Here is a 24,860-nt window from a genome sequence, read left to right on the forward strand (position 1 = left end):
CTGAGGTCTGCTGATCAGGGTCTACTGTTAGTCCCTCAAACAAGGTTTAAGACTGGTGGGGATCGGGCGTTCCAGGGGCTAAATAAACAATAATTGTAATTATTGAAGCAAATTAATATTATATAAATAAGAGGACAAAAAAAGTGAAAGATTGTAGACAAGATATACAAGATTATAGAACAAAAGGGACATAATGAGATCATTTAGTGGATGTGTGCATGTTACTCATCCAAATAAAAAGGAAAAGAATAACAGTCAGGAAACATTTTCATGATAACGATTCTGTATTATTTAGTTGGATGATCCCTTAAGGAAGCAGGCTGTAATTTGACTACTCTGTAACCTCTTTACTACACCGCCTGCGGCTACAGCTCTCGGTTCCGACCAATAAGCCCCGCCCCCGCAGTCAAACACAAGATTGTGATTGGTAGCAACGTCCATTCTACGTAAGTTAGTGGCGTAGGTCGCTCGCTAATTGTGTTCAGTTTATGTTGTGTATTTGGCGGAACGGAACACTTGACATGACATTTTAAACCCTGGACCTACAATCTAAACGGTAAGTAGTCCCATGGTCCACCGCTGTGCCTTTCATTGGAGACGGTACGCGGTTCTCAACACACGGTTGTTCTTACGTACTAATGCAGGTTACTGTTTATGGCTTGCTAATGCTAAATAAAAACATTAGCCAATATTCTAATTAGCGTCATATTAGCTTAAGTGCAGGTTGAACATGGCGTTTTTCATCCTTTGACATTGAAACCGCGTGACAAGATTCACTCTTGTCACTGTTATGTAATTCAACCAGTAGTGCGAGAAAGGCTGTTTTTCTCCCAATATTTATGAAGCACAGTTGTTACACCCAGTATCTTTCACCACTGTGGTGATCCCAGGATGACTTTCCTACCGGACAGCCTGTTCAGACGAACCAGACGTCATGTTATGGCTACACAGCGGCTTGTAGGCAGAGCTAACTGTGAGCCTGTTTCAATTAGCCGTCAGGATTCAGCTCGAAATAAATCAACAGATTAAGTTCTACTGGCATTCACGTTTAGAGGAAGGCTATGGAGCTAAAAGAGTCTCAATATAATAATAATAATAATAATAATAATAGGCAGCTTGATAGAAATCGTATCATTTGATCATGCTTACAATTATAATAAAAGGTGACATGGTTTCGTCTGTGAGATTCCAAGTAAACATCACCGAAGGATCTAAGGTGTAATAATATTTTAATAATTGAACAGAGATTAACCACAGTGATGGTTGCCAGGCATTACTGATGTCAACAGAATTGACCTCCTCCTGTCTCACCCAGAGTCCCTCCTGTACTCTGTCAGAGTGGGACTGGGTCCAACCGAACAAGGAATGGTGGTATTCCCAAGAATAAGTGGGTGCAAATCCAAACCAAACTTCTTTCTCCTCTCACCCGTCTCAATTCTTTTGCTACCAGGAATTACAGGGGTTGGACATTGAAACTGAAACACCTGTCATTTTAGTGTGGGAAGTTTCATGGGTAAATTGGACCAGCTTGGTAGCCAGTCTTCATTGATTGCACATTGCACCAGTAAGAGCAGAGTGTGAAGGTTCAATTAGCAGGGTAAGAGCACAGTTTTGCTCAAAATATTGAAATGCACACAGCATTATGGGTGACATACCAGAGTTCAAAAGAGGGCAAATTGTTGGTGCACGTCTTGCTGGCGCATCTGTGACCAAGACAGCAAGTCTTTGTGATGTATCAAGAGCCACGGTATCCAGGGTAATGTCAGCATACCACCAAGAAGGACGAACCACATCCAACAGGATTAACTGTGGACGCAAGAGGAAGCTGTCTGAAAGGGATGTTCAGATGCTAACCCGGATTGTATCCAAAAAACATAAAACCACGGCTGCCCAAATCACGGCAGAATTAAATGTGCACCTCAACTCTCCTGTTTCCACCAGAACTGTCCATTGGGAGCTCCACAGGGTCAATATACACGGCCGGGCTGCTATAGCCAAACCTTTGGTCACTCATGCCAATGCCAAACATCGGTTTCAATGGTGCAAGGAGCGCAAATCTTGGGCTGTGGACAATGTGAAACATGTATTGTTCTCTGATGAGTCCACCTTTACTGTTTTCCCCACATCCGGGAGAGTTACGGTGTGGAGAAGCTCCAAAGAAGCGTACCACCCAGACTGTTGCATGCCCAGAGTGAAGCATGGGGGTGGATCAGTGATGGTTTGGGCTGCCATATCATGGCATTCCCTTGGCCCAATACTTGTGCTAGATGGGCGCGTCACTGCCAAGGACTACCAAACCATTCTTGAGGACCATGTGCATCCAATGGTTCAAACATTGTATCCTGAAGGCGGTGCCGTGTATCAGGATGATAATGTACCAATGCACACAGCAAGACTGGTGAAAGATTGGTTTGATGAACATGAAAGTGAAGTTGAACATCTCCCATGGCCTGCACAGTCACCAGATCTAAATATTATTGAGCCACTTTGGGGTGTTTTGGAGGAGCGAGTCAGGAAACGTTTTCCTCCACCAGTATCACGTAGTGACCTGGCCACTATCCTGCAAGAAGAATGGCTTAAAATCCCTCTGACCACTGTGCAGGACTTGTATAAGTCATTCCCAAGACGAATTGACGCTGTATTGGCCACAAAAGGAGGCCCTACACCATACTAATAAATTATTGTGGTCTAAAACCAGCTGTTTCAGTTTCATTGTCCAACCCCTGTATGTGGCAGTAGAATCAGTGGAGGAATATCTTTAGGTCAATCATGACCTGCTTCAAGCTTTAGTCTAGCCACAGATCTCAGGACTATTAGGATATCTTCATCAAGTCCTTGGAATGATTTCTAGGACAACTCCTTAAAGATTTCTCTCTAAAGAAGTTGGAGTAAAGCTTCAACCCACAGAGAAACATTGAGACAAAGTTACATTTAGAATGCACTGATCCAACATCTGTTTTTGTAAAGCTCTGATCTGCTGATGCTGATCTCACCCAATTTTGATTTCTCTTTTAGAACTGTAATATAAGAAAATTATTAAAAATAGGTTTTCCAGCCATCTGCTGGAGGTGGTCATTAATTATGTTTATGAAGAGCAGCAGGGGTGTGCGAATAAGCAGTCACTCTACTGCTGCGTTGCTGCAGAAAGTCCCTCTTTCTTGCAGCTACAGGCATGTTGTAGAGAATAGTTTAGTTTTGAATTGCTTCCTAAATCTGTGCTTCCTCTGAGTTCATTTCAAACACATTATTGATACAGAAAGCAACATATTCTCAACTGGACCTTTTTCATTCAGTAACAACTTCCACAGACTACTCCTGTGGTCACCAACTGATTTTCAGTGCATCATAAAGTAAAAGTATTTATTAGGGACTGTTGCATCTGTAAATCTGTAGGGAAGAAGTTCCGAATGTCAAGATTCTAAGAACAATAAATGTGTTTCTTGTGTTTTTTCATTTGACTGTAGACTGGATGAGTGGGCCAAATTTTACCCCACCTCCAGAGGTGGCTGAGATAAACCGCATCCTTTATGAGTTGGAGTATACAGAGGGCATCAGTCAACGCATGCGAATACCAGAGACCCTCCAGGTGGCCCTGGATAGTGGGACGGGGCCCATTCTGGCTCAGCCACCTCTGCCGCGTCACACAACTCTAATGCAGGTTCCTGAAAGAATTGTTGTTGCAGGTGAGATTTTAGGTTTACGTTGCTGTTAAACATGTTAAAATAAAACATTAATAAAGCAGCTGAAGCTGTTGAGACCATGCAGAGAAACAGTTGTACTAACTCCATCTTCAATGGTAAGCCAGAGATGGTAACAGGAAGTGTCCATTTCGCTCCTGTTTTGTTTACAGGTGATGGAGAGTCGAGATTTGTTCAACCTAGAGACTTGGATCTAATTCAGTCAGTTCCATCGGTGGATCTCCTAAACATGAAGGCCCCACCACGCGTGCTCACCCTTACAGAACAGCCTCTGGACTCTCTTGAAACAGACCAAACTGCCAACTCACAGAAAAACCCCAGCCAAGCTGCAAGTACCATCGTAGGTTTTACTCATTTTGTGGATAAAATCATGGAGTTAAACTCATAGTATTTCTCTACATGATCTGCTACAATACTTCATTTGCTGGAATTTTTAGATCTAAACTCACTCTCCTGCATGTTTTAGTTGTTTCCTTTCTGTCACACACCTGAGGTAAATGGATGTCTTCTGCAGACCCTAATGGCATGCTGAGCAGTCAATGGAATCAGCTGTGGCGGAACAGGGCCCCATCTAGAACATGCAGGAGAGTGGGACCTGAAGACCAGGGTTGGGGATCACAGTGACAGAATCAACAGAAAGCTGCAAAAAGCTTTCCAGCAGATGTAGGAAACTTAGGGGAGGCATTATTGTTCAGTGTTGAGTTATTAGATGTAAAATGTGACTTTAAATATCACATTTTGGTTTTTGAAATATCTTAGAGTTCATTTTATTTAGGTTGGAATGATAATAAAATGTACAACTTTAATATTTTTAAATCCAAGAATTCTGTCTTTTTGTAGCTAATAGTTAATTTTAAATTGGGGGAAAAAAAACTACTTTTCAGCAGTGTCCACGCATTTTTATCAGGGTGGTGTTCGAGGCTATTCCAGAATGTTACCAGGCAATATCTATTTCAATACCAGTTTGGATGTGTGTTTTTGGATTATTGTCCTGCTGAAACAACCAAGTATGTTAACATTTCAACCATCTGATCCAAACGGTCCCCCTCAGATGAAAGAAAATTGTCTGCAATGTTCAAGAAGAACCCAGAAACCACACTTTTTCTAGCCAAATGTTTTCTGAAGAAGTTTTATGGAGACTAAGGTTGAGCTATTTGGCAACAATTAAAAGACTTTTGTGTGGAGGAGTAAATGTGTTGCTTTTAAACTCAAGAACATTGTACCAGCTGTGAAGCATGGTGGTGGTAGCATCATACTGAGGGTCTGATTACCTCCAAATCATTCAGATATATCTCACATCAAAAGCTAGCAGCAAGTAGGTGACATATTTATAAAATATTTCGTTGTGAAATTTGGGTTCAGATGGATGGTCTTCTTTCTATCCAGTCTAAATGAATAGGTGAACTTTATCAATATTCTTTACCCAACAATATCTAAAGGACATTTTACTCAACTACACTCACTTACAATTACCAGAGGCTAACTTTCTGTCTTAAGTGAGGTAGTGAACTGTGGCTTATCAAACATTTAACCAGTAAATGTTAGCTGAAATGTGAGTGTGACATTCCTTAAAATGTGTGTGTATTATAGGCTAGTTATAGCACCCGATCCCGGAGGGAACGCCCTGCAAGTGAGAACATACCTGGTCGTCACAGCGGACACATCAGCAGGGTTGATGTAAGGTAAGGAAAACAAATTCAACATACCTAAAGCGCTGCTGTGCCTATGTTATCACTCTTGGTTTAAAAAGTATCTTTTTCATCATTATTTTTTATTCTACTGTTTCTTCCTACTTCCCCCACTGCTAGTGTAACCCCCTCCCCTTCCGCACCCCCAGTCCGCTTGTGTCCCCCTCTCTGTTCTCCAGAAGACGCAAACATCAATCTGTTTACAGCTGCAGGGTTCCTGTCTTACATTCAGTCAACAACACGCCGTGCATACCAGCAAGTCCTCGAACTATTGGATGACAGCCACCGGAGGTTAGCTGTTTTGTTGTTTTTTTTTCTCCCATTAATCACTACATTCTTTATGTTTCTACAAATAGATGGCAAATTCAAATTTTTTGAGTTGTTGTTCTGATCATGATTTACCATTTAAATAGATTAGAGATGCTAATTAGGCCTTAATTGGAAATCAGTAGAAGGAGTCCATTGCCTGACACATTTATTAGCACCCTGGTAATGATGTGTACAAAGACTTAAAATAAATTGCGGGAAAAAAAAATCCATCCTTTTAACTTTAGAACATCTATTCAGTTGGAGTAAAAAGGTCCCATATTAAGAAGTGATTGGTTTTAGGGCGTGGTGCTGGCGCTGTCGTAGACCGCATGGCCTATGTACAATGAGGCTTCAGCCCTCGACGCAGCTGTCTCCTGGTTCGAGTCCTGGCCACGGCTATCCATGCTGCACGTCTTTCCAAATATTCATCCCATTTCCTGTCTGCCTACTTAAAAAAAAAAAACATAAAATAAAGGCTATACTGCTACCAAACAAATCTTAAAAAACGTAATGACCCTAGGTGGTGAGAGCTGCCAGCAAGTGTTTGCAATAACATACAAAGAGATTTTTACATCACTGTGAAGGAATTGGGGCCCGCTCTTTGTACTGAAATAACCAACTCAAAGAGTTGGTTATTTCAGTCATAATGAAGGGGTTTCAAGCCTGAACGGCCTGTTTAAGGTCAAACCCCCGATGTTGTCACACAACAGCAGATGTAATGGTATAATCTTCCAAAATCCTTTTTAATCAGCAGTGGTTTTTGATTTTTTTTTTTTTTGCACCTTTCTCATGGATTTTTTTGCCCAGTCTTCCTTTTTTTTCGTTGAATCATGAACTCTGACCTTAACTGAGCCAAGTGAAGCCTGTAGGGCTTTAGATGTTCTAGGAAAACCTCTGGATAAGTCATTGACGTACTCTCTGCCACTTTAACCACTGTTGCATGTTTTCTCTCTTTGTTAAACATGGTTCTCACTGTGGTTCACCGCAATCCCAAAGCCTTAGAAATTGCTGTGTAACCCTTTTCAATGATTTTGTTTCTGATTCACTGAATCTTTAGATCGGGACAGGATGTGTTGCTTTTTGAGATCTTTTTGGCTATTTCATGTTGTCACAGAGGTTCTGTTTATGTGGTTTCTTAATTCTACAGGAGTCTAGTGTGGTTGATGAAATGGAACTTAGCTTTCCAACAATTATGGTTAATCACAGTTCATTCTTTAACAAGGGCCTTTTCCCCATAGTAAATTGTCTGAATTGCCACCTACAGCATGACAAAAATAAGGGAACTGAAGCTCTTATTATTTATGTATTTACAAATTATAGAACCAAGAGTATTTAGAATCTCAAATATGATGAGACGGTAAATGACTGGAGTAAAACTCTATACTGAATGAAAGGTACAGCTGTAATGGGACACACTGCACACATGGCACTTTGGAGAACAACTGTCATAACTTGATTTGCAGGAATGCCAAAACTGCCAAAAACTGAAAATCGGTCTTTATTTGTGTGTTTAAGCAGGATAATGATCCATAACATGTATCTAAATTACTATAAAAATGGTTAACGAGACAAAATCAATCTTCATCCATGGCCATCTCAATCCTTAGACCTAAATCCTTAATGGAAGTTGTTGGATTACTGGCCTAAAACAAGAAAATTAGCATAGGTGAAAGTTTTCAGTATACAGGTCCTTCTCAAAATATTAGCATATTGTGATAAAGTTAATTATTTTCCATAATGTCATGATGAAAATTTAACATTCATATATTTTAGATTCATTGCACACTAACTGAAATATTTCAGGTCTTTTATTGTCTTAATACGGATGATTTTGGCATACAGCTCATGAAAACCCAAAATTCCTATCTCACTAAATTAGCATATCATTAAAAGAGTCTCTAAACGAGCTATGAACCTAATCATCTGAATCAACGAGTTAACTCTAAACACCTGCAAAAGATTCCTGAGGCCTTTAAAACTCCCAGCCTGGTTCATCACTCAAAACCCCAATAATGGGTAAGACTGCCGACCTGACTGCTGTCCAGAAGGCCACTATTGACACCCTCAAGCAAGAGGGTAAGACACAGAAAGACATTTCTGAAAGAATAGGCTGTTCCCAGAGTGCTGTATCAAGGCACCTCAGTGGGAAGTCTGTGGGAAGGAAAAAGTGTGGCAGAAAACGCTGCACAACGAGAAGAGGTGACCGGACCCTGAGGAAGATTGTGGAGAAGGGCCGATTCCAGACCTTGGGGGACCTGCGGAAGCAGTGGACTGAGTCTGGAGTAGAAACATCCAGAGCCACCGTGCACAGGCGTGTGCAGGAAATGGGCTACAGGTGCCGCATTCCCCAGGTCAAGCCACTTTTGAACCAGAAAGAGCGGCAGAAGCGCCTGACCTGGGCTACAGAGAAGCAGCACTGGACTGTGGCTCAGTGGTCCAAAGTACTTTTTTCGGATGAAAGCAAATTCTGCATGTCATTCGGAAATCAAGGTGCCAGAGTCTGGAGGAAGACTGGGGAGAAGGAAATGCCAAAATGCCAGAAGTCCAGTGTCAAGTACCCACAGTCAGTGATGGTCTGGGGTGCCGTGTCAGCTGCTGGTGTTGGTCCACTGTGTTTTATCAAGGGCAGGGTCAATGCAGCTAGCTATCAGGAGATTTTGGAGCACTTCATGCTTCCATCTGCTGAAAAGCTTTATGGAGATGAAGATTTCATTTTTCAGCACGACCTGGCACCTGCTCACAGTGCCAAAACCACTGGTAAATGGTTTACTGACCATGGTATCACTGTGCTCAATTGGCCTGCCAAGTCTCCTGACCTGAACCCCATAGAGAATCTGTGGGATATTGTGAAGAGAACGTTGAGAGACTCAAGACCCAACACTCTGGATGAGCTAAAGGCCGCTATCGAAGCATCCTGGGCCTCCATAAGACCTCAGCAGTGCCACAGGCTGATTGCCTCCATGCCACGCCGCATTGAAGCAGTCATTTCTGCAAAAGGATTCCCGACCAAGTATTGAGTGCATAACTGTACATGACTATTTGAAGGTTGACGTTTTTGTATTAAAAACACTTTTCTTTTATTGGTCGGATGAAATATGCTAATTTTGTGAGATAGGAATTTTGGGTTTTCATGAGCTGTATGCCAAAATCATCCGTATTAAGACAATAAAAGACCTGAAATATTTCAGTTAGTGTGCAATGAATCTAAAATATATGAATGTTAAATTTTCATCATGACATTATGGAAAATAATGAACTTTATCACAATATGCTAATATTTTGAGAAGGACCTGTATAGGATGAACAGCTGAATTTTGTTAGGCATGCTGGTTATATCATTAATTAAACCAAAGATATGTTATTTTCCACAGAACCTATTTGGACTTGGCTCTGGATATGAACCCTGATGAATCTGGCTTAGTTGATGCTTCATCATTGCGCCGTCAGGTAATGAGTCATGGGTTCTTAAATACTTGCCACCATTTAACTATTTTTTATTTGAAAGGATTTAGTCTGAATCAGGGTCTGGATTTGTTTGTGTTCTGTTAATGTGGTGGGGTCACTATATCACAGCCCAGCAGAGGTAGTGTTGGACTGTCGAAGTGGGGAAGTAAAGTCTCATGTGTTCTTGTGGTCATCCAGATTGTGAAACTCAACAGGCGTCTGCAGCTGCTGGAGGAAGAAAACAAAGAACGCTCCAAACGGGAGGTCATCCTGTATTCAGCCACGGTGGCTTTCTGGCTCATTAACACATGGATCTGGCTACGTCGCTAACCTGGGATATAGCCTGAGTCCCCAAAACTCTGGAAACCAAAGTAAATCCTTGTTCAGTCAACATCGGCCTCTTCTGACATTCCATAGTAATCAAAGAAAACTTCTACAAATTATAGATTTGATGTGATTACAGATTTCAAGTTTATCTCTAAGGGAATATCTGGATCAATAAAGCCTGATGTTGTGTAGTCTACAGTGCGTGCAGACAGTTTATGGTAGAGCCTTGTTCCAGAATGGATTCAATTCTTTTTTTTCCCTCTAAACTCAAACTTGCTGGGCCTTTTCAGGACATTTACAACGTTGTCCTCAAACTGCTTCTTTAATATCTTAGCTGTGTGCTTTGGGTCATGGTGCTTCTGAAAGAAGAATTATCCCCTTAGTCAGCGCCAGAAGTGCTCTGGAGCAGTGTTTGTGCATTGCTGCTTTCATCTTTCCCTCTGTCCGGACTAGTCTCCTAGTTCCTGCTGCTGAAAAACATCCCCATAGCATGATGCTGCCACCACTATGCTTATGTGATACTGGCCTTTTGAGCAGTGCCTGGTTTTCTCCAAACATGAATTCATGCTAACAATTTCAACCTTTGTCTCATCAGACCAGAGAATGTGATTTATCATGGTCTGATAGTGCTTCCGGTTTTGGTAAACTCCAGGCAGATTTACATGTGCTTTTCACTATGCAGGGGCCTCCGTCTGTATGGCCACTCTATCATACAGGCCTGATTGTTGAATTGCTTAGATAGTTGTCCTTCCAGAAGCTTCTCCGCTCTTCACAGACCAGCGGTGGTGACAGCAAGCAGCGGGCTCTTGGTCACCTCCCTGATTAAGGCCAATCTCTCCCCAGGCTCAGTTTAACTGGCTAGCCAGCTCTTGGAAGAGTCCTTGTGGTTTCAAACTTTTTCCATTTATGGATGGTGGAGGCAAATGTGCTCATTTGGATCTTTTTTTAAAGCAGCAGAAATGTTTCTGTACCCTTCCTCAGATTTGTGGCTTAACCCCATGTTTGTTTGTCTTCGTGCTTGGTTTGTGCTCTGACATGCACTGTCAACTGTGGGACCTCATATAGACAAGTGTGTTCTTGACCAAATCCTGTCCAATTGGCTGAATATACCACAGGAGGACATGGCAAAGGCTGTGAATACTTATTTACATGTGGTTTCTTCGTTTTTAAATGTTTTATGTTTGCAAAAAATTTATTTATGGGAAGATGGGGGTTAAGTTTTGAGGGAAAAATGAATTAAATCCATTTTGTAATAAGGCTGTGCCATAAAATGTCAAAAGTGCTGTGAATACTTTCCGGATGCTGTTTGCAGTTGTGTTCAAAATAAAAGCAGTGTGTCTAACGTGAGTAAAGGTCAAAATCCTCAGAATAGTTTTTATTTCCATGCATTGGGGACACAGCAGACAATATTCTAAATCAAACCATGAAAAAAATTTGTCAGTCTTTTACTCCCATTACAGAAAATAAAGAAAAATGAACTTTGGGCTGTTCAGTAAAATAGCATCTGCATTTTTCTTTACAAACTCAAATATTTACTGTATAAACAGAAAAGTCCTTGGGATTTATCATTCCTGTGAATAACTTGACTAATAATTAGATATATAACCACTGTTTCTGAGAACTGCTTTATATCTGGGTTGCACGGAGACGACCCGGTTCTGGCATCTGTGAACAGGTATTCTAGCCCAGGATGATATGACAGCATTTCACAACTTCACTGGATTTCGTGGTTTTGACTCAGAAGCAGCATTTTGGATGTTACTCCACAGACTTTCAATCAGATTAATGTTCAGGAACTGGGATGGCCACTCCAGAACTTTGATTTTGTTGGTCTAGAACCAAGATGCTGCTTGCTTACTGTAGGTTTTGGGGTCGTCATCTTGTGAAAATACCCATTTTCTTAGGCATAAAGCAACATGACCTCTTCAAGTATTCTGGTATTCAGTATGCCAACTGATCCATGATCCCTTGTATGTGATAAACAGGACCGACACCATAGTAAGAGAAACATCCCCATATCATGATGCTTGAACTACCATGCTTCACTGCCTTCAGAGTGGATTGTGGCTTCACTTCAGTGTTTGGGGGTCATCTGACAAACTCTGCGGCTCTTGGACCCAGAAAATGATCTTACTTTTATCAGTCCACAAAATGTTCCTCCATTTCTTTTTATGTCAGTTGATGTGTTCTTTGGCAGGTTGTATCCTCTCCAGCACGTGCATGTCTTTTTTTTGGGGGGGGGGGGACAGTGGGACTTTCTTCTTGCTGTTAGATTAGCTTCAAATAGGCATCTTCTAATTGTCACATCGTTAACATCAGACCTTTGATCACCCTGGAGCTGATCATTGGCCGAGTCTTTGCCATTCTGGCTATTATTCCATCAATTCTAATGGTAGTCTTTTATCGTCCAAGGCTCTGGTTTTGCTCTCCATTATTAAGCTTTGAAGATTATTTTAGCAGAGCAGCCAATTATTTTCTACATTTTTTTGTATACGTTTTTGCCTCTCCAATCAACGTCCCAATCAAAGTACGCTGTTCTTCTGAACAATGCCTGGAAAGACCCATTTTTGTCAGGTGTTCAGAGAGAAATACATGTACATGTGGTGTCATCTTTTTCATAGGAATACCTGATGATTGTTTCTTCACAGAATGAATGACCTCAATAATTGAATTCCACGTTGCTATTATTTTGAACACGCCTCATTCAATCAATTATTGAATTACAGACCTAGGAGCATGCATGTAATGAATGCTGGTTCTGTTGGTTTTCTATGACTCTACTACGCCTCCTAGTAAATAATTTGCCATGTGGTGATATGATTTCTACCATAAACTTTTTGATCTGGTTGCACCGTTATTATTTTAAACACAACTGTATATTCAATGTTACTCAGTTTCACACTAACTATTATCCACAAAATAAAAGCCTGTACAGTGATTTTTTTTTCCTTTTTTGTGAGCTCTTGCCACAGTTGTCAAATTTCAAGTTAGTTATTTGACAGAGTTTAAAGTATTTCTCCGTGGCTAATTATTAAATAACCTTGTTACAGGTTTAGCACAGTGTCGGCTGCATGTTTTACTAAACACTGAGCAACAGCAATTTAAAACTTAAAATATTCAACTTTAGAAAAATAAGGTAAAACTGCAAACCATAAAATATTAGGAATGGTGTTCAGTTGACAGTAAGACTCCGCAAATATTTAAAAATTAAAAATCCTCTTACAGAAGGAACAGTGTAACAATGTCTTTAATAATAATAATATCAATGCCTGTTTTGCATTTAGGCTCTTTTTTTTCTTTGCAAAACTATGATTTATACTCAAACTATTTAAATCTATTTGCTTTTCTGAGAGTAGCATATTGGACAGTAAGAGCTTTGACCTTGGCTTGAACAAGGTAACCTTTATACATTATATATTACAGACAGGAGAATTTGAAGATTGGCAAAGAAAGAAAAAAAGGTTGGTGGTAAAAAAAAAAAAAAGTCAGCTGTTACTGACGCCTTGTTAAATTGAGCAACATGTGTTAAAAAATAAAAGCACTCAAGGCTAGCAAGGATTTCCTTTAATGACATGTTTGAGAACTCTTTCAGGTTCAAATCTCAGACCTCAGCTCAAATAAAGGTCCTTTGGGCATCAGTAACCTTTTGTAAAGTGTCAAAATATGAATAATTCAACAGATGCCATAGCAATTACCCTGCATGTCACATATTTAATAGATTATCATATGTTTTATATGAACTGGGTATTTGAAGAAAATGCTTACTATGTTACATGAACATATGCTGCAAGTCACTGACTGGATGCAATCTGCTGGGTTTCCTTAGACAGAAACACGTTTTATCCAATTTGAATAAATAACAGAATCTGACTGCACTGTTCAATGATTAGGATTAATTGGAATGTATGTACCTGACTGTTGTGAAGTGCCTTGAGACAACATGTGTTGTGAATTGGCTTTATATAAATAAACTGAATTGAATTGAATTGAATATCAGATACTAGTCATACAATTAGAGGGTGTTTTTTTTTCTCTCAGCAAAAAATGCCATTAACCTTCTTGTTTTATTCATCATGGAGTTGGCTTTAAATCCAAGAGCCAGTGTGTTTATGCTCAGGTGTAGTAGATGGCTGCAGTGGAAACAAAATACTCATATTTTTGAATTGTATGTATTTATCTATTGTGGATAATATTGCAGTGATCATCCTTCTGTGAACATTACATACATTTTTGTACTGTTAATGATACTTATTTAAAGCTCGGATACGTTAATATGTGTTTCTAATTTATTCATTTGTGAAATGTCTGCAAATATTATCATAATAAATGCTGGATGTCCATTTCCTTATTCAGTACTGACCCCTACTGTCCACATTGGGATGTTCCGGACCAGGAAGACGAGGTTGTTTGTAGCTGAATTTCATAGAAGATCATTTTAGTCAAGGTCCGAGTTTCCGAAAGGAAAAAAAAAAAAACAGATTTACTGTAAGATATTTTGAAAAAAACCAAACACTTATTTTATTTAATCCTCGTTTTAACCCGGAAGTAGAAAAAAAACAAAAACAATAGCCCATCAGTGAAAACGATGGGGATCACTAAACTGGCTGATTTAATTCGCTCAGATGCAGTTTCCTATAAGGATATCAGTGACTATACAGGTAATACAGACCTGATCACCGCCCAGCTTTATGTTGCTTATTTATCTCTAACAAAACACGTTAGCTGCTAACGTTAGCATACATTTAGAAGACTTCTAAGTTAATTATATACATCAAAACTGTTTAAGTGTTGCTTAAATCAATAAATTAGTTTAAAGTGCTTTTACATGAGGTCAAATGCACCACCATACTAACTGGACTAACCCTAATACTAAACAGAAACCTCTGCCAGGAGTGGAGATGTTAGAGGTGTTAACATCTGTAGGAACATTTACTGGCTGTTCTAATTATTTATTTATTCATGACATGATAAATGAATTATACATGATAAGAATAATTTGGACTCTAGCTGGTGTTGAAAAAAAAAATAAAAAAAAATAAAAAACAAAGCCTAGAAGCTGTGTGCAAAATGAAAAATGTAAACAACAGCCATGTGCTGCTGAGAAAATCTATTGATTAACTGATCATTAGGAAGTGGACGCAGCTTGCTGTTCTGGGGCCTGCAGGTGTGTTAACACAATGCCTTACTGGGAAGACAATGGTCTCAGAAGCAGCTGTTGTTAACCATTTTATGAGTAGGATTATAAGATCTGGTTTTCATTATTCTGCAAAGACATCCACAAGAAGAGGTGTTCTCTCTGAAAAGAAGGTAGCAGTATGGTTTGGGTTTAAATCCTGTTGGATATATGGGATCACAGATGTTTGACTGTAAAGCACAAAAGCATGTGCAGAGAAAAATCAGACATGGCATTACTACCTGCCAAGCAAGGGGGGTGGAGGGCTGATAATTTGGGCTCACTTTGCAGCCTCAGGACCCAGGCATCTTGCAGTGAGTCATCATGACCATAAATTCGTCCATCTACCAAAGTGTTTTTGAGTCAAACGCAAGGCAGTCCTTCCGACAACTGAAGCTTGGCTCAAACTGGGTCGTCAAGCGGATGATCCCAAACAGCAGCAAATCTACAAAGAAAAAAATCCTGATGTTTCGGTTACCAGTTAAGTCCCAACCTAAACCAGATTCAGATGCTGCCTTCACAATGACTGAAAAGGTGATATACCGGTAGTCAATAATTCAAGTTATTGTTGCATAACATGCTTTTAGAAATTATGGTATCTGGGGTGATCTTGCACAATTTATTAATTTTGGCAGTTGTTTTATTCGATAGAAATCTATTTTTATATTCAGTGATTCACATTGGATGTTCTCAAAACAGAGAGGAAACAAACTGATACTTTTTGTTCAGTCCTTAGGTAAATATCTGTTCAGTTTGTCCTCTGGGCAACCATGTCATTGACAGGAAACCCACAGTAACTGAAGAAGAGTTGTGCAGTTTTGTATTCATAACACTGCCATAGTATTTCTCCGCAGGGAAAGTCATTGCCTTTGATACCTCAGTGGTTCTGAATCAGTTTCAAGCAGCAACCCCCTCGTTGAGGTGAGAGATCTTTGACAACTACCAACCAATGCTGTCTGACTTATCTGTCTGTCCAGAAAAAATAAAACACCTGTACAGTGAACAACAGTAAAATAATTGGGCTTTAATTGTCAAAATAGTTTCTCTTTCTTGTTGATGATGTTTGGCTGAAATAGTTTTGGTTTCATCTCTGTAGCCCCCTGACTGGAGTCTTTTTCCGCACACTGACCTTCCTGGAACACGACATAAAGCCAGTCTTTGTGTTTGATGGAAAGCCTCCTGTGGAAAAGACGCCTGTTGTAAGAAACATTTACAGGCTGCGTATTTTGACTTGTTTTTGGAGATAATTTTCTTGAGCTGGAGAACACGTGTGGGTCAAAGAAACCAAATATGATTCCCCATTATGCTCACATCAGCAGTAAAACTTGTCTGCTTGCCTGTAACTATAGATTTGAAACAAGTGTATGTGGTAGAAACAGCGACTGATTATTGGCTGAATCCAGATTAAAATCCCTTGCACTGACGGAGACCTGCTTTTGTGCAGCTGGAGAGGCGAGCTCAGGCGGCCGGTTGGAGCCCCCCCAAAAGAACGGGAATGGGTATACATACACACAGAGTGTAAAAGGAGGTTTTGTTGTCGTTTTGAAATGTTTCAAAATTAGGATGTTATCATTGAGTTTTTTTTTTTTTTTTTAATGCAGCATCATCGCAGACTAACGACGCTATTGAGCTACTAAAACATATAGGTGTGCCTGTCATCCAGGTACAACTTGTATTAGTTTCCACCCACATACCTTCTCATTTTTTAATTCTCACACTTCATGCACAAGATTTTACCTTTCAGGCTCCAGGGGACGCTGAGGCACTATGCGCCAAGCTGGTGAGAGTGGGAGTTGTGGATGCAGTGGCCTCCGAGGACATGGACACGCTGCCCTTTGGATCTAATATTCTTATTCGCCAGCTGAATGCTAAGAGGGACAGGTATGGACTGTCTATAGGAGTGTTAAGGACGTACTGTCTTGGTTTTGCTGATTAATTTCCTTGCAAGTGTTAAATCCCTCTGACCTTTTTCACATTTTATAGTTTTTACAACCACAAACTTCTACAAAGTAGAAAAAAAATCGTTCGTCCGTCCGAGATTGGGTCGCCTGGGGAAACGGGTCCGAGAGGGAACCACAGACATCCCTTTCTCCAGCAACATTCACTGGCTTATTCTTGGGGATCCAAAGGCGTTCTTATGAATGTGACTGGAAAACCTCCAACGGAAAGAAAACCATATACATGGTTTTCAGAACATTTTACAAAAGAATAGAAAGGTACAGAGGGCATTTGTCCTTGAACCGCCACCTTAACGTGGTGGAGGGGTTTGAGTGCTCAAATGATCCTAGATGCTATGTTGTCTGGGGCCTAAATGCCCCTGGTAGGGTCTCCCATGGCAAACAGGCTCTAGGTGACGGGTCAGACAAAGAATCCTTCATGAGGACTAAAATATCAAGGCACGGAGCCGGGTCCCACCCTGGAGCCAGGCCTGGGGTCGGGACTCGCCGGAGAGCGCCTGGTGGCCGGGTTGTTCCTCGGGGACCCGGCCGGGCCAAGCCCGAAAGAGAGACGCGAGGCCATCCCCCAGTGGGCCCACCACCTGCAGGGGAAACCGTGAGGGATTGGTGCAAAGAGGATTGGGTGGCGGACGAAGGTGGAGACCTCAGCGGCCCGATCCCCGGATGCTTAGGCTGGCTCTAGGGACGTGGAATGTCACCTCGCTGGGGGGGAAGGAGCTAGAGCTTGTGCGGGAGGTCGAGAGATATCAACTAGAAATAGTCGGGCTCGCCTCCACGCAGAGCGTGGGCTCTGGAACCCATCTCCTCGAGAGGGGCTGGACTCTCTTCTACTCTGGAGTGGCCCACGTGGAGAGGTGGCGGGCTGGTGTTGGTTTGCTTGTTGCCCCCCAGCTCAGCCGTCTCGTGTTGGGGTTTACCCCAGTGGATGAGAGGGTCGCATCCCTGCACCTTCGGGTTGGGGATAGGTCTCTGACTGTTGTCTTGGCCTACGGGCCTACGGGCCGGACAGACTTGGCAGGCCCAAGTCTGTCCGGGAGAGCTTTGACCAGATCCCGGGGTATGTTGGAGCCATAGAGTCCGACTGGACCATGTTCTCCGCATCTATTGTCAATGCCGCTGCCCGTAGCAGCGGCCATAAGGTCTGCGGTGCCTGTCGCAGTGGCAATCTCAGAACCCGGTGGTGGACACCGGCAGTAAGGGACGCTGTCAAGCTGAAGAAGGAATCCTATCGGCTGTGGTTGGCTTGTGAGACTCCTGAGGTGGCTGACAGGTACCGTGAGGCCAAGCGTGCTGCAGCCCGGGCTGTGGCAGAGGCAAAAACTCGGGCCTGGGAGGAGTTCGGTGAGGCCATGGAGAAGGACTACCGGTTGGCCTCGAAGCGATTCTGGCAAACCGTCCGTCGCCTCAGGAGGGGGAAGCAGTGCTTCGCCAACACAGTTTATAGTGGGGGTGGGAGGCTGCTGACCTCGACTGAGAACATTATCGGGAGGTAGAAGGAGTACTTCGAGGATCTCCTCAATCCTGCCATCATGCATTCCCTGGTGGAAACAGAGGCTAGGGACTCGGGGTTGGACTCCATCACGCTGAAGTCACCGAGGTGGTTAAAAAGCTCCGCGGTGGCAAGGTTTCGGGGGTGGATGAGATCCGCCCTGAGTACCTCAAATCTCTGGATGTTGTGGGGCTGTCATGGTTGACATGCCTCTTCAACATTGTGTGTCGGTCGGGGACAGTGCCTCTGGACTGGCAGACTGGGGTGATGGTCCCCCTTCATAAGAAGGGGGATCGGAGGGTGTATTCCAACTACAGGGGGATCACACTCCTCAGCCTACCTGGTAAGGCCTACGCCGGGGTATTGGACAGGAGAGTCCGGCCGATAGTCGAACCTTGGCTTCAGGAGGAACAGTGTGGTTTTCGTCCCGGCTGTGGAACACTGGACCAGCTCTATACCCTCTACAGGGTGCTCGAGGGTTCATGGGAGTTTGCCAAACCGATCCACATGTGTTTTGTGGACCTGGAGAAAGCATTCGACTGTGTCCCTCATGATGCCCTGTGGGGGGTGCTTCAGGAGTATGGAATCGGGGGCCCTTTATTAGGGGCCATCTGGTCCCTGTACGAGCGGAGCAGGAGTTTGGTCCGCATTGACGGCCCTAAGTCGGACCTGTTCCCGGTGCATGTTGGACTCCGGCAGGGCTGCCCTTTGTCACCGGTCCTGTTCATAACTTTTATGGACAGGATTTCTAGACGCAGCCAAGGGCCGGAGGGGGTCTGGTTTGGGGACCAGTGGATTTCGTCTCTTTTTGCAGATGACGTGTCCTGCTGGCCCCCGCTAGCCAAGACCTACAGCATGCACTGGGGCGGTTCGCAGCCGAGTGTGAAGCGGCTGGGATGAGGATCAGCTCCTCCAAGTCCGAGGCCATGGTACTCGACCGGAAAAGGGTGTCTTGTCCTCTTCAGGTTGGAGGGGAGTTCCTACCTCAAGTGGAGGAGTTTAAGTATCTCGGGGTCGTGTTCACAAGTGAGGGAAGAATGGAGCGGGAGATCGACAGACAGATCGGTGCGGCTGCCGCAGTAATGGGGGTTCTGTGCCGGTCCATTGTGGTGAAGAGAGAGCTGAGCCGAAAAGCGAAGCTCTCGATTTACCAGTCGGTCTACGTTCCTACCCTCACCTATGGCCATGAACTTTGGGTCATGACCGAAAGAATGAGATCCCGGATACAAGCGGCGGAAATGAGCTTCCTCTGTAGGGTGGCCGGGCTCTCCCTTAGAGATAGGGTGAGGAGCTTGGCCATGCGGGAGGGGCTCGGAGTAGAGCTGCTGATCCTCCACATCGAGAGGAGCCAGTTGAGGTGGCTCGGGCATCTATACCGGATGCCTCCTGGACGCCTTCCTCGGGAGGTGTTCCAGGCACGTCCCACCAGGAGGAGGCCCAGGGGACGGCCCAGGACACGCTGGAGGGACTATGTCTCTCGGCTGGCCTGGGAACGCCTTGGGCTCCACCCGGAGGAGCTGGAAGAGGTGTCTGGGGAGAAGGGACGTCTGGGTGTCTGCTGAATCTGCTGCCCCCGTGACCCGGTCCCGGATAAGCGGAAGACGATGAGTACGAGTAGAAAGGTACAGAGGGCATTTGTACTCAAGTCCATCAGTAAGCAGTTTGTTGAACCATTGTTCACTGCAGTTACTGCTTTTAAGAGTATGCCTCTACCAGTTTTGGAAGTTTAGTTCCGTCCATCTTCCCATCACCTCTGACTAGCTTCCCTGCCCCTGCTGTAGAAAAGCATCTCTACAGCATGATTCTGCCTCCTTCTTACCAACAAGGTCAGCCGTCAAAAGATTCTCCCATCTGAGCTGTGGATCTTTGCAGCTCCTTCGTTGATGTTTTATTGTTGTGAACAGCTCCTCAGCTTTATAGTTCAGTGGATTGTTCAGTGCTCATACGACAGCACCGGCTTTAGGACTCATTGACAAATAAACACATTAAATTTTCATTTAAACATACCATTTAAGTAGTTAGGAAACAACTGATATCAACAGACGTAGCTCCATTTGAGGGATTGTATTTATAGAAGAATAAGATACAATATTTAAATCAGAGTATAACAGAATCACAACAATGGACTGCCTGGCTTATTTTAGTATCATGGTTTGATAAAATAATTATCCGCAAAATATAAAAGATCAGACCATCCATTTGATTGGACTGAATTTGCAACTGACCTGAATTTTCAGGTCAGGTCAGTTTGCTGACCAGTCAAGCACAGTAACACCATGGTCATTGAACCAGCTTTTGGTACCTTTTGGCAGTGTGGGCCGGTACCAACCCCTGCTGGAAGATCAAATCAGCATCTCCATTAAGCTTGTCTCCAGTAGGACGCATGAAGTGCTCTAAAATGTCTTGGTAAGGGCTGCGTTAACTGTGGACATCAGAAAACACAGTGTACCAACACCAGCAGATGACCTGGCGACCCAGATCATCTCTGACTGTGAAAACCTCACACTGGACTTCAAGCAACATGGATTCTGGGCCTCTCCACTCTTCCTTCAGACTCTGAGACCTTGATTTCTAAATAAAATGCAAACTTTACTTTCATCTGAAGAGAAGACTTTGGACCACTAAAGGATGTCAGTGACATCTGTCCAGTCAGCAGTCTTTTCTATGATTTTGTATCCTACTGACCCAGACTGAGACCATTTAGAGGCTCAGGAAATCTTTGCTGGTGTTTTGAGTTAATTACCTGATTAGGGTGTGACACCATGAGTTTCCAATATTTAACTTTTTCACAATATTCTAATTTTCATTACATTCCATTTTGGGTTTTCATTGTCTGTAAGCTATAATCATCTAAATAATCTAAAGAAATAAAGGCATGAAATATTTCACTCTGTATAATGAATCTAGATGCAAGTTTCACTTTCTGAGTGACCACAAATATTGAACCTTTTTACAATATTGTAATTTGTTTTAGATGTACCTGTAGTCCTGAAAGGTTAATAACCTTAAAGTGCATGTTTGGCAAATCTGGATCCATCTGTTCTCATAGAAATATTTATTCTCAATCATTTTAAAATGATTAAAGTGATCCTCATAATTCTAGCAGGTTTTGACAAGTATCCATTAGTGTCTCTAATTCACCACTGAAGCCTGTCATGTGCAGTGTAAACAAGTGTGCAAACTAGGTGCATATTCTGTAAGTATTTTCAGTTGTTATAGAAACCTGCTAGTTGTTGGTTTTATGCTTGCAACAGTGTTAAGTGTCTTGCTGTATGTGGGGAACCGCTGTTAAAGTTGGCAAGCCTGATCCGGGTTGGATTTTATGCTTCTGTTCTCAGTGAAGTCATGGAATACTCATTACCCAAGCTGTTGGAGAAACTTCAAATTAATCATGAGGAGGTAAGAGTGAAACATTCATGAAACGTTTTGTAAAAGAAGAGGCGTTCTATCGTCACATTTATTCAAGTAAATTTCCTTTTTATTGGAGTCATTCCAAGTAAAAAAAAAAAAATGACTTCACTCTTTGACCTCTTATTTTGTAAATGGCCCCTTAGCTTGTGGACCTTTGTATTTTGCTGGGCTGCGACTACTGCGACAAGATCCCTGGTTTAGGTCCCAAGAGAGCTCTGACGCTGATCCAGAACCATCGTACTATTGAGAATGTGGTTTTGCACATCAATAGAAAAGTAAGACATAAGGTTTCTTGTTGTGATCTTCACCTTGTTATAAAAATAGTTCTAAAAAATCTAATCTATTCACTTATTTCCAGACCCATCCTGTACCACAATTCTGGAAATACAAAGAGGCAAGGAAGATCTTCTTGGATGCAACAGAAACTACAGTTCCTGAATTAGTTTGGACCGAGCCAGATGAAGAAGCCGTGGTTGGCTTCCTCTGTCACACCAAACATGTCAAGTACGTATTCGTGAAGCTTGTTTTCCTTTTGATATGGATCCAAATGACTGTGGATCCATTGGATTCCAGCTTACACAAGACCCATTTGCCTCTGTATATTTTTTTAGGGAGGAGAGGATCCGTCATCGCATGAAGACATTTCATAAAAATCGAGAAAATAGGCGGGAGAAGAGGAAAATGGAGAAGGCAGCAGGATATTCCAGGCAGACTCGCATGGAGAACTTCTTCAGAATTACTAGAAAGAGAGAACAGGTGAGGAGAGCAAAATAGGGAAAATAAATCAACAAACGTGCATGAACATTAAAGTGTTAGGCTTCACTACTTCATCAACCTTACTCATCCCCAAACATTATTGTAAATGTGTTTGGAGCTTTTTTACAATAGTTCCTACGTGTTTCTGTGATAAACTGAAGAAGAAATGAAAGTGTTTTATTATTTTCTGTTTTCTTTAAAAAAAAAAAAAATCATTTTCACAACTTCTGTGGTAATTTACTCTGACATGCTGGGTATCAGCTTTTGACAAAACGCTGACTGATGGTGGCCCATTCTTGTCTTCTAAGTGCTTGGAGTTGATCATAGTTCATTGTCTTCTGTCTCTCCACCTGCATCTTGAGAGCTGACCGCAGGTTCTTAGTAGGGTTAAGATTTGGGGCGTTCCTGACCACAGGTCCAAAATTTTAACATTGTGACCTTTAAACCTTATCTTTATCATTTTTGCCTTGTGACATTGTGCTGCATCAATGTTGAAAGCACAGATCATCACAGAATTGTTCCTGGATTGTTTCAGAAGGTTGCTCATGTGAGACATTTTTGATCCCACAGCGAAGAAGCCCACTGCCTTGGAAGAAGAGCAACCCTATAAATGGATTGTAATCAGGATGCTTCGCTGTTGGCACACCACCCCTTTACTTTGCTGTACAAACAATTTTTCAGATGTCCTAAACAATTGGGAGAATTCATCAGAGACTTTGCCGCAGTCTACTGCTGTCCGTCTGTCCGCCACCTGCAGAATTTCAGTCTGTCTTTGATGTTTTCCTTCCAGAAGTGATTTCTTTGCTGCCCTTCTTGTCCGTAGCCGAACTCCAAAGGTTTTTGCCTAACTGTGTGCCGATGCACTCACATCCACTTGCTGCCAGACTTGAGCAAGCTTTGCCCTGGTGGCATTAAAACTCAGTATCACACTCCTCAGAAGATGATGATGAAAACAGTTCTACCTGCTGAACTATTCTGTTTCCTACATATGAGCTAATTTTGATTCAGATTAGTGGTGACCATTGCTAACACAGGCAATGGTTCCTAACACGTCCGGCCCTCTTCTATAACAATCAGCCTGCTGATTAGATATAGTCAGTTTAACCAGACAGTTTCTCAACTTTATATATGCTGAAGACATGTCTGTGCTGAAATGTTAGCTGATCATTTAATGCCATAAATATACAATAAAGTAAACATTTTAAGCCAATAAAGGTCTTTGCTAGGAATCAACACATCTGACTCAGAATAATGTAAAAACGGTGTGAAGAGTCTTCACGAAAAAGGTGGTTAAGGGGATTGCAAAACACATTGGTGTCACTTCCTCTATGTTTGGTCATGATTGTGATTATGCTTAGATACTTTTTTTTCAGTGATTCAGATCTGCTATTTTGATTTGTCTAAACATTTGTTTTTTCTCTTCTATTTCCCACAGCCGGTGGAAGCACCATCCTCCTTAGGTGACAGCAACAAGAGACCAAGATCAAAATAAGTCAGCCTTTACGTTAACCTTTTGGAAGGTTAGCTTTCAATAATCTGCCTGCTTACATCAAAATAGTTACAATAATAATGTCAGTTTAAGTGTCGGTTTGCCGGATCTGTAACGCAACCTTAATATGGTGCTCAGAGGTAAATAATCTGTACAAAAATCATCAAGCTGCATTTTTTTATGGTAACAGATGTTTATTTCTATTCTGTCCAATAATTCTGAAAGTAAATTCAAGCAGCTGCTGGTTGATAACAGTTGTGCGGTTAAAAAAATGACTGCTTTGATTAAAAAGCTTGTTTTTGATCAAATTAGAAGAAACGCCACTGAGAATCATGGAAATATATTGGCCACAGCCCTTCATCCCTTCACTGGAACACTATTGCCTTTGACAGTACATATTATATTGTGTCATTGTGTGCACACGGGTTCAGAACAATGCGATCCGGTTTTTAGTGTTGGTGCATCAAGCAGTTTCCTGTGGAGTTTGTGAGACGAGCAGAGCAGGAGGTGTACGGCCATGAAAGAGAACAGAGTGATCTCTGTCAGGGAGGCCAAAACTAGGGACAGGCGATGCCTCTTCTCTGGATATTCAGTCAGCACCTGTTGTCTAACAGGGGCCAAGACAGAAACCCAAGGCTTGAATTTTAAAATGTGCACTTTGTTGCTTTAAAGAGAAAGTGAGATAACTAAGTCCAAGTGAAAAAGATATTTTGAAGAAAAGTGTAAAACCTGTTTTTGTTTTATTTGTTGTTTTTATGTAATATTGTTTTTCTTTTAAAATTAAAATTCAGTTGTACTTGTTTGTGCTGTGTTTTTGTTCCTGACAGGAATTCTATTAACAGGTATATCTTGGGACCATTTCCTACAGAATGCTAGACGTTTTGTTAAATATTTAAGCATGGGATTTTATTTAAGATACAATTTTAATAAACACATTGAATAAAAACATTTAAGTATATTAATGTGCCAATAATGTATTAAATACACAAATATCAAGATCAAATAATTCACATTTCAAATTATCATGTGCTAAATCAGATATATTTTGTCAGTGTTTAATATTTTGATATTTCCTGAGCTTCGGGTCATCATTAAAGAATTTAAACTATCTTTAAATA

At 41.9% G+C, this 24,860-nt stretch overlaps 2 protein-coding genes across 5 annotated transcripts; both read left to right on the forward strand.

Moving 5' to 3' along the window:
- Window positions 1–412: 412 nt before the first annotated feature.
- LOC124869913 (mitochondrial fission factor homolog A-like) lies at window positions 413–12,404 on the forward strand. Its single transcript, XM_047368156.1, has 7 exons — window positions 413–556; window positions 3,465–3,683; window positions 3,851–4,038; window positions 5,289–5,380; window positions 5,507–5,677; window positions 9,067–9,142; window positions 9,338–12,404. Exons 2-7 carry the CDS (start codon window positions 3,470–3,472, stop codon window positions 9,467–9,469), a joined length of 873 nt encoding a protein of 290 aa, XP_047224112.1. The 5' UTR covers window positions 413–556; window positions 3,465–3,469; the 3' UTR covers window positions 9,470–12,404.
- A 1,470-nt stretch (window positions 12,405–13,874) lies between these two features.
- zgc:110269 (probable flap endonuclease 1 homolog) lies at window positions 13,875–24,544 on the forward strand. 4 transcript variants are annotated; one of them, XM_047368153.1, is made up of 11 exons: window positions 13,875–14,124; window positions 15,494–15,560; window positions 15,736–15,838; window positions 16,084–16,138; window positions 16,241–16,302; window positions 16,384–16,520; window positions 21,425–21,485; window positions 21,641–21,772; window positions 21,856–22,001; window positions 22,109–22,253; window positions 23,689–24,544. In XM_047368153.1, the coding sequence occupies exons 1-11, from the start codon at window positions 14,052–14,054 to the stop codon at window positions 23,743–23,745; spliced, it is 1,038 nt and encodes a 345-aa protein (XP_047224109.1). In that variant the 5' UTR covers window positions 13,875–14,051; the 3' UTR covers window positions 23,746–24,544. The 4 variants fall into 4 exon arrangements, with proteins under 4 accessions (XP_047224109.1, XP_047224107.1, XP_047224110.1 ...); XM_047368154.1 differs by lacking the exon at window positions 13,875–14,124 and adding an exon at window positions 14,147–14,773 and having other exon boundaries at window positions 16,084–16,157; XM_047368155.1 differs by lacking the exon at window positions 13,875–14,124 and adding an exon at window positions 14,799–15,173 and having other exon boundaries at window positions 16,084–16,157.
- Window positions 24,545–24,860: the final 316 nt, after the last annotated feature.

This window comes from Girardinichthys multiradiatus, chromosome 6 (assembly GCF_021462225.1).
Source record: "Girardinichthys multiradiatus isolate DD_20200921_A chromosome 6, DD_fGirMul_XY1, whole genome shotgun sequence".
NCBI lineage: Eukaryota > Metazoa > Chordata > Actinopteri > Cyprinodontiformes > Goodeidae > Girardinichthys > Girardinichthys multiradiatus.

Coding starts and splice junctions, on each gene's coding strand:
- LOC124869913 (XM_047368156.1), top strand. CDS start 3,470: ATGAGTGGGCCAAATTTTACCCCACCTCCAGAGGTGGCTGAGATAAAC. Junction 3,684..3,850: donor TGAAAGAATTGTTGTTGCAG/GTGAGATTTTAG, acceptor TTTTGTTTACAG/GTGATGGAGAGTCGAGATTT. Junction 4,039..5,288: donor GCCAAGCTGCAAGTACCATC/GTAGGTTTTACT, acceptor TGTGTATTATAG/GCTAGTTATAGCACCCGATC.
- zgc:110269 (XM_047368151.1), top strand. CDS start 14,052: ATGGGGATCACTAAACTGGCTGATTTAATTCGCTCAGATGCAGTTTCC. Junction 16,139..16,240: donor CCCCAAAAGAACGGGAATGG/GTATACATACAC, acceptor TTTTTAATGCAG/CATCATCGCAGACTAACGAC. Junction 22,002..22,108: donor TGTCACACCAAACATGTCAA/GTACGTATTCGT, acceptor ATATTTTTTTAG/GGAGGAGAGGATCCGTCATC.